General features: G+C 46.1%; 1 protein-coding gene across 4 annotated transcripts in view; it reads right to left on the bottom strand.

Annotated features, from left to right (window-relative positions):
• FRMD6 (FERM domain containing 6) overlaps positions 1-12,007 on the bottom strand; it is a 312,237-nt gene that overhangs the window by 51,006 nt on the left and 249,224 nt on the right. For all 4 annotated transcript variants that reach the window (XM_069637464.1, XM_069637466.1, XM_069637465.1 and 1 more), the window contains exon 9: positions 8,929-8,997. In XM_069637464.1, the coding sequence (XP_069493565.1) occupies positions 8,929-8,997 (69 nt within the window). The remainder of the gene's footprint in view (positions 1-8,928; positions 8,998-12,007) is intronic.

The raw sequence follows: 12,007 nt of genomic DNA, 5'->3' as shown, positions 1-12,007 counted from the left end.
TTCCCCCTCCAGAAACAGCACTTTGCCCCCAGAAAAATCTATATATACGTAGCCCTCCAGTGCTGCCATACGACATATCCTAGAAGGAAACCTCAGAGACGTTGGCGGTAACACACTTATTGAAATAAATATGAGATGTATCTTTGATAAACAATGACCCTGGTGCAATAGGTTTTTCATGCAGTGGTAATTGTGTAGTAACTGGAAACCTCACTATTCTATGTGTCATGCAAACACACATTTGAATCATTTTATAATGAAACTTAAGGGGCCGAGTTATGGATCAGTCGCCTGCCTACCTCCTTAAACGGAGTATAAGCGATTTCATGTCAGACTGGAGTAAAACTGCAGACCATCCATTTTTGCATGAATAATATGAAAAGTAAGTGACGTAAGGAAGCATTCTACATCCAGTGTCTGGGTCTTCTTGGTTAAAAAACAGGCTTTACAGGTGTGTGTCGGCTGTAGGAAAATGCCAGAAACGGCATTTAATGCAAATTAAATTAAAATTCCTTAACTGCCATGTTGGCAAGTTCTTGCCCCCGGGTAGCACTTGACAAGGACATCTTACGCCACCAGGCATTTCTGAAAAGCACTCATGCTTGGGAATCGGTTAGTTGTTTAAGAGTTTCCTGCCCATGATTGCTTTGGAGCTGGAGCGGACGGAGAACAAGTATTGGCAAAGTCAATATGTTTTACCTTGCATATGTGAAGTGCAGCGTGAAATGCACCAATATTGCCACCAGGTGCTGGGCAAAGTCCCCACAAGGTAAGGGTTAACACACAGTGAAGCTGCTGCCATCATATACCCCAACAATGCGCTGTGTTATGCTTTCAAATACATAACCACACGTGCACTTCTGTAGAGAATCATTGGAGAAGTTGTGAGTCAATGAAGCGCCCTTTTGTCGGGAAGCCTACTGTTGCCTTTTCGTCTGACAGCATCTTCACTCCAACCCATGAAGAAACTTACTTTTTAAATCTATTAATAAATCATCTTTATGGACCAATAGATTTTAGCCCAGTTATTTAGAAAGAAATCGCATCGCTCACTGACCATTGGGTGTGTGTGCATTTTCGTGATCTTTTTGTCTGTATGTTTTCAATGTCACAAGAGTGCTGTGTGGCAGCCCCGAGGCAGCAGCAGGATGCCACTTCATGCAACGAGGAGCAGGGGTAAAGACTAGGGATAGGGGGTAAAAGAGGGGCGAGGCGGGAGAGAAAGCGTGGAGGCTGCATGGCGGCAAGGCCTGAGGTTGTACGGATGGAGAGGGCGGTTGGTGCAGTGCGGAGAGAGGGAGAGCGACACCACCGATTCTTCCTCCACAGGCATTCCGGCGACCCATAAAACCAGTGCGTGGCCCACTGGCTCCAGCAGTGCCATTCTTGGGGACTCCTGCTGTAGCCACCAGTCGGTCCCTCAAGGTTGCCACTTCTATAAACAACACAGGTGTCGCAGTAAGTGCTATAAGCACATTTTCCTCATAGCTGTGCCGGAATATCAACTGAAAACTCAAGCCAACATCAAATGCTATATGCGCCAAGTTCACTTACTGTACTGGATATAAAATACATAAAAACTTGTCTGCGAGTTCACATAGGTCACAGGGCACAGGCAATGTTCTCACTAAAGAAATGGCATCATTAAAATTCCAGAGGCGATTTGCTCTCTACTGCTTGCCAGGTGGAGCCATGCATTCAAGGCCATTGCCACCATGCTGCATTAATGGATAGTCCCCACCGCGCGGAATCTAGGGTGATGCGATACCAGCGATACGTGTAATGCAGCAACTTTACCAAACTCTTAACGGAAACTCCTGAGACGCACTGTGCCACTTAAAGTCATGGCTACCGAAGGTCCCAAGCAATCCCAATGCTGCGCAACACACCGGCGGGTGCAAGTGGCTTGCCCTACAATGTCAAACATGAAGGGGGCACGAACACACGTCAGTGATATCATACTGCGGAACACAGTGCAGCCATCTGACAAAAAATATATATAATGGCTTGCGCCCTGCATATGCCAATTCCTTTGTATGGTTTTATCTGTTCCTCTCTACAATGTAGTATGTTTCTAATGGATGCCTAAAAATTGAACCCCTACATTGCAGGTCTGGAAGAATATGTCGAAAGATTCCGCCCCTAAAAAACACGGATAAAAACAGCATAAGTCTGGTTTGCAGGAAGTGGGACCCCTACATTAGGAGTTTAGGAATCGAGGGACGCTCACACAGTTTACCCTCAGCACCCCCAAACAGGCAGCGTGGCTGAGGAAGCTGAAAAGGGAATGCCGTCCCTGCTATAGTTCAGCGTTCACGGGGTCACACTACCAGACCTATACAGGGGGGCGTGCTCAGCACTGTGAGGCGGGGCTGCATCGTTGTAATTGCAGAAAGGTCCCTGGCCATGGCCACGTGTCAAAGATGACTTGAAAAAGAGAGCTTGGGTTACCGCTTTTAGAATGTCGATTGCTGTAAAACCAAAAGAAAGGATACAAGCAAGATGGCGTCTCCCACAGCGGATTCTGAGGCAGTAAAATCGATCTAATCCATTTTGAAATGGCAATGAAGGAAAACCGACCGTCTCGGAGCGGGGGTATCGAGGGGGGATAGATAAGGTGTGTCGACCAATGTGGGCAAGGTATGGCGTGCCCAGGAGCGCAGGGGGAGGCGACGGATCATTTCATAATATTGCTTAAGCCAGTTGTCCGGGCTTGGAGCTCAGATGGGATAACCTACTCTTGGCGTGTACAAGCAGCATGGACACGTCTCTGGCTGTGAGCGCTCTATGCTGAAAAGCCTTCGACAGGGCTAAGTGACAACCAAAAGCCGCCATCAAAGAGACATCTGGACAAGTTCGAGACAATACGTTGCACTTGCTCTGTTCCTGACCCACAGTGGAAAGCCCCAGGACACAAGCATACTCACAGTGGGAAAGGCGCAAGATCGCCACCAGGAAATGGCCGCAATATTGTTATATTGATCACTGGATTGCTAGTACGAAGCCCAAGGGAATAGCAGCAGTGTCCTTCACTGATAGGTGTTCAATGTTTGTCTAACAAAGCAGCCGGATGACGTTTTATTTGCGTTTGCCTGAATAAACTTAACAATTTAACTTTCTATACAATTACTATAGTGTTACGTACCGGAGTGTAGGCGTTCACAGAGAGTAACGGTACATTAGTCTAAGCTGCTAGCTCTGGGCATTGTAATTCCGGCTTGGCTTTGGAGGGAGCTGATTGGCCATCTCCACCATGCCAGGTGCAGATACACAATGACATACTAACAAAAGAAACCAGAAAGTATGTGACCGATTGGCAACTTACTGCCCCTTCACAAGGGAGTCCCTACACTTGGAAGTGAAGGGCAGATATAAAGCCTGGAGTTTAGGCATCTCTATAAACAGGAAACTCTGGAAAAATCATAGAAAACACCCTTATTTTCATCCAACCAAGATCTGATGCGCAGAGCACTGCTTGTGGGGGAAGCCAAGGAGACTTGCCCTGCAGCTGTTAAAATCAACCACCCCCAACCTCATCATTCCCCAGGGATGCCCAGGCAATTCTTAAAAAATTACCCAGGGTTGGGATAGGAGGGAAAAAAACAGTTTTAAGCTGTTTTCCGAAGGTCCAGTAAGATATTTCAGATCTTAGTGTCAAAGGTAGAGAGTTCCAATTTTTGGAAATTCCAAGTATCAATGACATACCCCCAATGCTGTGATACGCTAGTTTGATGTATGTCATGTTTTGGTCCGTTGACGTGTTTTTGTCTGATGGAAACTTCATGTCACATTTCAGTTGTTTGCTGTGTTATAAATGTGGCCAGTTGTAGTGGCAAAAGCTGCCGGGTGTTGTGTTCATGTCCGTGCATGCTGCCCCCCTGCTGTGCCCACTAATTCCACGCTTCTTCCGTCGCTCGTTCTGCTTAGGGTAGTCACTGGTTATGCAGACATGCTACAGGGCCTGATTCACAGAGCGTTTTCCTATGGGATTGCACCATTATAAAACGCGTCTGTGAATCACCCTGCATAGTGTCTATGCGTCTTGCAGATCGGCGGGGGCTAGGCAAGATTGCAAAAACATGTATAAGTCATTCTAGAGCTTGGCCATCTTTAGTTCCTATTCCTCATACAGACGTTCTTACCAAGATCTCCTGCATGTGAAACATTCTGCAGATGGCCAGTGTGTTTCAATATGGTTTAATGACCGACCCCAAATGCCTTTATAGCTTTTGAAAGGGGGCAAGCATAACCCCCCCCTCCCCCGTATATGTATGACCTTAAAAATACCCTCTTTCTATGGTGTATATACGGTGGCCATTGCCAGGGACGTCATTTGGGGGTCGCAAGTGTGACCCCTGAGGTTCCTCTTGCTACCCCTGTGGTCTCCATTGCCACCCCTAAAAAAAATCTATTTTTTGTAAAATATTATATATATATATATATATATATACATTGAAGCCCTTGGGGTGTGGCCAGTGCCATGTGGCTCTTTGTTACTGGAGAGGCTGGAATTTATGTTGAGCAGCCACCCCCCCCCAAAAAAAAAAAAAAGGGTTTTCCACAAGTGCAACACTTTGAGCAGTGACCCTAAGTAAGAAAAAATATGAATAACAAATAATGTGTCTTTCTGGAATTTTGTACAATAATTGCTAGACTCATTAAAGGGGTGAAAGGTCATGTTCTATCGCTTTCCATGTCGTCACTTCGGGTGGTGTCAAATGACATCACTTCCTGTGATGTCGTCAGAGGTCAAAGGTCATGTGATGTCACTTCTGCTACCTCTGGCATTTGGGTCAAATGACGTCCCTGTCCATTGCACTGGTGTGTGTGTGTGAATAAGGAAGGCCATAGTGTCTAATGTCCTGTAAGAAGCATCCCCTCTGCTGCGTGCAATGCCTTCACGGAGGCTTCCCGAGTCGAGTACAGCACCTTGAATGAAAGCATTCGCCAATCCGGCTTTACTTCACGTTACGCAATCCAAACCGTCATCATCCCATGCAAGTGCTGGCAAGCCGTGCAGCGCGTAATGCCCGTCACAGGGGCAGAACATTTTGTTTCGGTTAATAATTTATTCCGCGCGTTCAGCAGCTTGAAATGTAATCCGGGGCTCTTGATGTCGCGCACGAGGCGCTTTTCATCGCGAGCTCGTCCACGCGTTTAGGCGTCGGTCCCGGCTGCATTGAACTGCTGCTGCTCAGCAGGCGCATCGCAGAGCCGATGACACATTCAAAGGCTGGTGAGGAATTTGCATACTTGCCTTTAAGCACTCTACTAAAGCAGGGATTGTGCCACCTCTGCAGTAGACGCACGACACTGTACGTCACTCCACCTCAGCAGAGGATCCACAGTTATCGTCTTCCCCTTTGCGAGGCTGATGGTGCCCATTGCGCAATGCACTCTGGGTAGAGGGTAAGGAGCTGCTGTGACTGCCACCTTCACCGTCTGGCACCTGGCTTTTTTGCAATCGGGGGTAGTTGGTATCTGGGACTCAATTCCAACAGCACAAGCAGCAGGAAGTAGCAATGTCGCAGCTTCTGACCTCTGAGGAGTAGCCCGCCACTTTAAACAGCTGCACTCAGTGCACTGAACATAACCGAAGGCCTCGCCCTTCAAGACCTCAGCGTAGGCCACACAAGCACAGGCAGACAAGGCTGGACCATCCTTGACTCCGAGAGCCGGGGCTTCACATCAAACAAGAACATTGGCTCTCCACTGGTGGCGGCAGGAACCGCTGGCGAGGAGAGGGAGGCCAGTTCAACCAGAAGAGGTGACGAGGGGGTATGGTGTCCCCACTGGCAAGCCATACTCCAGCCTGCACATGACCTGCGGGTTGCGAAACGGTCTAGGTAGTCTCGACTGGAGCGATCTCTGCCAGATAAAAGGCAGTGTCACTGCAGCGGCCCCGTCAGATCCTGCCAAATGTTCTAGGCTCACACTAGCCATCTTTTCAAAAGGAAAGGGAGAGCACGTGACCCTCATTCCACATGAGGCCTATTCAGAAAGAAAGTATTAAGAGACTTCTACACCTTTCTTGACATCTGCCCGGCTAGTGCAGTAACCCTTCACATTTCAGTGCTCATTCCCTGCACCATGAGCAGAAACCAAATGCCTATTTGTGGGGACCAGTATTCTTAGACCAGCTGAGCGGCTCAAACAGACTTTGGATGAAAGAGGTCGACGCTGCGGATGTGCTGGTGGTCACCATGGATTACCATGGATCCTCTGGCCGAAGAAAAATTCATCGAAAACATGTGTGCCAAAATCCCAAACACATGAAACTCTTGAGGATTCTGGTGAAGCGACTGCTGAATGGAGGTGACAGGAGAGGAACCAAAAAATAGCTAGAGAATGAGGATGAGCGGCTTTCAACAAGGCGGCTGTGTAAATGTCATGATTAACTTGCTCAAATAGAGGTGAAACGATGGATCGGGCTAGGACTTCCGAATACAGAAAGACCTAAGCATGAAAATGAAGTTCTCAAGCTGTAGATCAAAGTAGATTAAAGAAGATCAACTGAAAAAGGAATCCAAGTCAAAATGCCCCTGAAAATGCCCGATTCACAACAAAAGGAGCAATACCCAATCCAGCCTTGGTTTAGCAACACTACAGTTTCCACAAACTAGGAAGCCCCTGTTGAGATCAAAGGAGGCTTGAGATGAGAAATAGTACAAGGAGTGCGAGAATTTGCGGAGAGTGGCGAGGATGAAGGTGTTCGAGGGAGGCTCAATACTGGTTAAGAAATGAAGGCTGTCTTTGTTTCACTATCAAATGTTTTCACTGGTCTGGCTAACCTGGGGTCTTTTGGAGCCTCTCTGGTAGCCAAGACTATCCCTGAACAGAGGGAGAGCCAAGGCTCACAGAAGGGCAAGACGCTGAGGAAAACCTCCAAAGGCGGAACAACCTTAGAGCTACGTCTATGGTGGGAAATTGGTGGTGGTTTGACGTCTGCCGAAGTGGATAAGGCAGCAGCGTTTCCACAGTGAAGAAATGGCAAGCCGAAGCCTACAATAAAATTTGACCAGAAGGAAATTAGAATAGGGACAAGGCGAGGTAAGAAGTGTACAAGGGAAAGAACAAGCGCCATAGAAATGGAAGGAAAGGTGTGACGGGCCGCTTACCAGGTTACGTGTGCATTTGCTGTGTGAGGAGTAGTTCTGCACCCTTCCCAGCGTATACTGAGACTACGGGTGAGTATTTATTGTTCATTTTTTAGGCGAATTTTGTCACATGCCCATTGTCTGACAAATTGTCAGCATTAATACTTTGATAGAGGGGACCAGAGACGGACCTTACTTGAAGCTCCACATAAAGAGATTTAGTGAAAGCTTTTCATTTTCTTGGGGAATTACTCAAAGGTAGATTGTATTCAGGGGCCCCTGAAATCATTCATGACTGTTTGGGGAGCCCCTCGGCAGTATCATAATAGCCATCTCTGGGGGAAAAGTACACCCAATGCTTAAATGCAAACGTTCCTGCTGAAACGTTATCCTGGGATGAACAGCTTAATGCCCAGCAAGGCTGTGGCAGTGAGACGGTGCACAGAGCAGAGACTCTTTCTCGCATCTGCTTTTTCGAGTCCTCTGCGTCCGACTGTAAAACAGCAGTACCAGCTCCTTCTCTTTCCCTGTTTAAGAAGGAGATACTTCTTGAGCAATGCTGGCCTAAATCCAGCACAGAATGAGTGGGGGAGGAGGGAGATTTCCCAGTCATGTTGCTCAGGCTTTATGTTGGCCAGACGCAAAATCTCTCCCTGGCAACTGCATGTAAATAGCATCTTCAGTGTTGACAGCTGAGGGATACAGGCCTTCTCAGGTTAAATTAAAAGAAAACAACCCAAAAAATGACTTCCTAAAACATTTTTTGAACAGATCAAGTGCTCTGCTTCAAAGACAATGGCCCTCATGACGAGTCTGCCAGTAACCTGCCGTACCGGCAGAGTTGCATTACTATTACCGGCACCTGATATCCCGTGTCACCAGGATATCTTGGTGCCGGTGGTAATTCGATGCCGGTAGGTGCCTGAAATCCCAGTAGGTCAGGCCTGCCTGTAGTTCACTGCTCCTACCGGCAAACTCGGATGAATGCCAGATCTGGTATTACCAGCCGTTTTACTGACATTTTTCTGCACGGCACACTCGCAATGAGGCCAATGTTTCAAATTGTACATTCACAGCTGAGCAGCTGCTAACATGACTCGAATTTGGAAAATCAGGATCTGAGATGAGACAGCTGCTGATGCATGGGAAGAGAAAGTTATCCTCCAGGGCGTGGCAGGGAGCTATCCAGTGTTTGTTTATAAAGATCAGATGCCATCTAATCAACAATGGAAGAGCATGCCACGATTATTACTCTGTGGTGACCACAGTTTGGGAGAATTGAGAGTTGCGAGTGAGCTGATCAAGATGGAATGGAATATATAGCACATATCTGTAATTTCCTTGTCGTGATAATGGTTAGGTAGAATACCAATACCTTAACGCACAAGGAAATACTTTACTTAAAAGAAATACAAGGAAATATAACAATCAGATGGGAATAAAGAACTAGTAAAGGAGATTGGAATTTAGATCAAGGCGAACACCTTTGAAGTGAATTGATGCATAACTGATGGCTGTAAACCAAGACCAGAAATGTAAACATTCCAATATAAATCCCATGCAATCAGTACTTGTACAACATATTTTTGTGTTGGGGGCCCCCTGACTCATGATTCTAAAAGCTAAAAGAATAAAAAAGCATTGCAATATCCTACACTATGACACTTCCGCAGCATTTAAGAAACGCCTCGGTATGGAGAACGTTGGGTTTTCATTTACAGCCAGACATTAAGTACTAAGAGATTTAATTGCTTTTGGAATTACTGTATCTACAGTATTGGCAAAGATATGCAAGTTAAAGTCTCGAGAAGGCATTCGTCCTTGGACTTACCACGAATACAAGCTTTCCGACATTTGTCCATGGGAAATCGTAGAGTAATTGCTTTTCGTCGCCGGTTGTCTAAAAAGAATAAGAGATCAGTTAATGAGCGGCATTCAGAGGACATGTCACAGCGGTCTGTCTGCTTATATTATTGATTCTAGTTCAATGTCTAGATCTATTTCCTATCTCAGTGTTTACCTAGCAACGTACATGGTTGTCAATGCATCGCAGGAACGTTGGACCAAAATATTCCACGTCTTCACTTTACAAAGGAAAGTAAAATAACATAATATGGGTTGCCTACAAGAATTATTGGCCTGATGGACCCATTGAATAGTAAAAATCAACATGGGTTTTCAAAATGACCAACACAAAAGTAAAGGAATTCCAGTGAAATGCATACAGTGTAAATGTTCTTCATGCATATTCAGTGTGAACATCGTTAAACGGCGAATGGATTTGGGCTGAACAGAACCAGCCCCACCATGAAGGGATACATCCTGGAGCGGGACATAAAAGAAGAAGTTCTTAGAGATTTCATCCTCGGAGTTACAGGCCATAAGACGAAGGCCATGCAATCACCCAAGCCTCTAGATGGATATCTTAGACAGGTGAGCAGGGCACAGTTAAAAGAGCTGGAGTAGGAATGTGTTCCATAGACTGCTGTAGGGGTTACATAAGAAAATACACAGTTAGGACAGATTTTCATTTTTACTGCTTTTCTCCCATAGATTTCTATGGAACACTGTTTGCTTTCTGACCTAAGTAAGAGTATCATTGCTGGGAGACTATGTTTCCCTTAGTGAATTATTTGTATTTTGAAAGCTTGCTCCCATTACTTTAAAGTGAAGTGCGGTTAGGATACTGTGTATCCTTATAACTTTTTCTATTGTAACTTTGTCATTACAATTACAATATGTCCAGAATGGGCTTCTGGCAGCAGATATTTCCCTACTGTGTTTTTGGGGTTTCTACATACACTTTTGGATTTTACCACATAATGCCATAAAGAGTACCATTTATTCTAAAATGACTGTGCCACAAGATCTATGCCTGTCCTTTGGCCATTTTGTAGTTTGGCCTTCTTCCTGCACTCTCGGGTCTGGAATTGCTGTAGATGAAAATCCCTTTCCTGAGGAAAGCTTCTGCTTTCACGGGCAAAGTGGCAGTCTGCGTGTTTGGCCGGATGATGTGCTATGCATGATTAATAGCTACTGCCAGTGTGAATGGTGCAGAGCCTTACCATTGGTGGACCTGTGACGACTTCAGTCTGAATCTTGAATAAAAAGAGGACTCCTGCAGTCATTCTACAGATCATCACTGTAGCCAACAGGTGCAGACCCCTGAAGACCAGAGGACAACCATTGCAGCTGACCAGCATTGCTTCTAGCCAAGCCCCACCCTGTCCTGATCTCAAGAAGGTCCATGTCGGTGCTTTGACCTCCTAGACCAGTGGGAACAACCAATTCCAAACCCTGCTTGAGGATCCGTGCCTGCTGATCCTCCGGAAGTGTCCATGGATCACCTGGTAGACTGACCAGCTTTCTCCTGGACTACCTCAGTGCAATCATTGCTGTTCCGAGTGCACCCTTGGATCTTGGTGAATCTTCAGCTTGTGCTACAAGATGCCTTCCGGACTCAAAAGAAGCTGTGCAGAGCCTGCTCCTTTGTCCGCCAACCGAAGACCGCCTGTCGTCGTCTGATTGTGGTAACTCCCGCTGAATCCCGCTTTCTTCATGTCCTGGAGGTCTACCGAGGTTGCCTGCTCCGTGAAAGTCTGCACCCCTTCATGATAAGGATGTCCAGTCTTCAGAACCGTATCACAGGAGCCTGAACCAGGTATTAGCCAGACCCAATCACGATGTGGAAATATAATTCTGCACTCGTGACCCCTGGTACTCTCTCGACCGAAACATCGCAAAAGTGGGCTCAGCAGATCTAGGAATCTCTGAAGTCGTTTCTGGAAGAATTACAGTAAGTGGGTATGTTATACTACCTATTCCTGCCCCCCTCCCTCCATAGGTTTAAATGGACATAACATCCTGTCCCTATCTCTCCCAGGCCTAAGGTCGGTGGTGGTCTGGGGAAGAATCCCCCAGGGCCTTCCAGAGCATGGTAGCACTGGGAGGAACACTTACCCGAGCTTATCCTGATTTCTGGAACATTAATCGTAGCCACTCGCATTGCTCCAATAATAAACAGTATCATTTGTAGAACTGGTTACTTTTACTTACCTGTGTTTACTGGTTTTGAATCTACTGTTTTTCAAACTCTTAACTTACTTTCCCACAACAAAGTTATTGAAAGTATTGCTTATGGTTATGCTAACTGTTGCCGATCTGTCTCAAAGGTAAAGTGTAGGAGTTCTTGTCAGAACCCTGCTCACTCCCATGGTTGATGTATATATATGTATTTGGTCATAGATAATTGGTTACTACAGAGGTTTCACATGTTCCAAGTTTATATATAGGCCTAGTAAGTAATTGCATAGTTGTATAATTCTCCGTCTAAATGGAATTATTGGAGTGCTCTGTGTGTGTCTCATTGTAGCCCCATCTGACTCTCCTGCTCCGCCTGAGTCTTTGCATTGCCCCTCTGCTACGTTACCTTGACAAGGTTTGGCTAGACTTCAGTGTCTTTCCTGTTCACCAGAATAGATTGGCCTCTCAGAATCCACCAACAGGGCACACTCTGAAAATCCATCTTAGCATTGGTTGACAATGATGGACGTTTTAATGCATGGGTCACTAAGCAGTTACGTTACCTTCATGTCGTCACGATAGTACTGGAAAAATAGCAGCTTTTTCAGGTAGCCCCTAGCTTTACCACCAACGCTTCTGCTGTACAGTAAGGACCACAAAAGGAGACAGAAAGTCTGTAAACTATTTGTCCTTAGAATATGTATTTTTTTTATAAAGCACAGGGTGAACACATCACATCTTGTGGGACTCACCCACTGCAGGGGTGAACACCATATAAATAGCCTGTTCACCAGAAACCCTCTGCTGCTGGCGATGGAGAGAAGCACAAATGGAGAGCCTGAGATTGACCAACAGCTGATTGAGTCTCTTTATCCAGATACCAGCCT

The sequence above is a fragment of the Ambystoma mexicanum genome, chromosome 14, assembly GCF_040938575.1.
Source record: "Ambystoma mexicanum isolate Mex_15411 chromosome 14, UKY_AmexF1_1, whole genome shotgun sequence".
NCBI lineage: Eukaryota > Metazoa > Chordata > Amphibia > Caudata > Ambystomatidae > Ambystoma > Ambystoma mexicanum.
The sequence above is the reverse complement of the archived record's forward strand: the minus strand, read 5'-3'. Positions and strand labels throughout refer to the sequence as shown.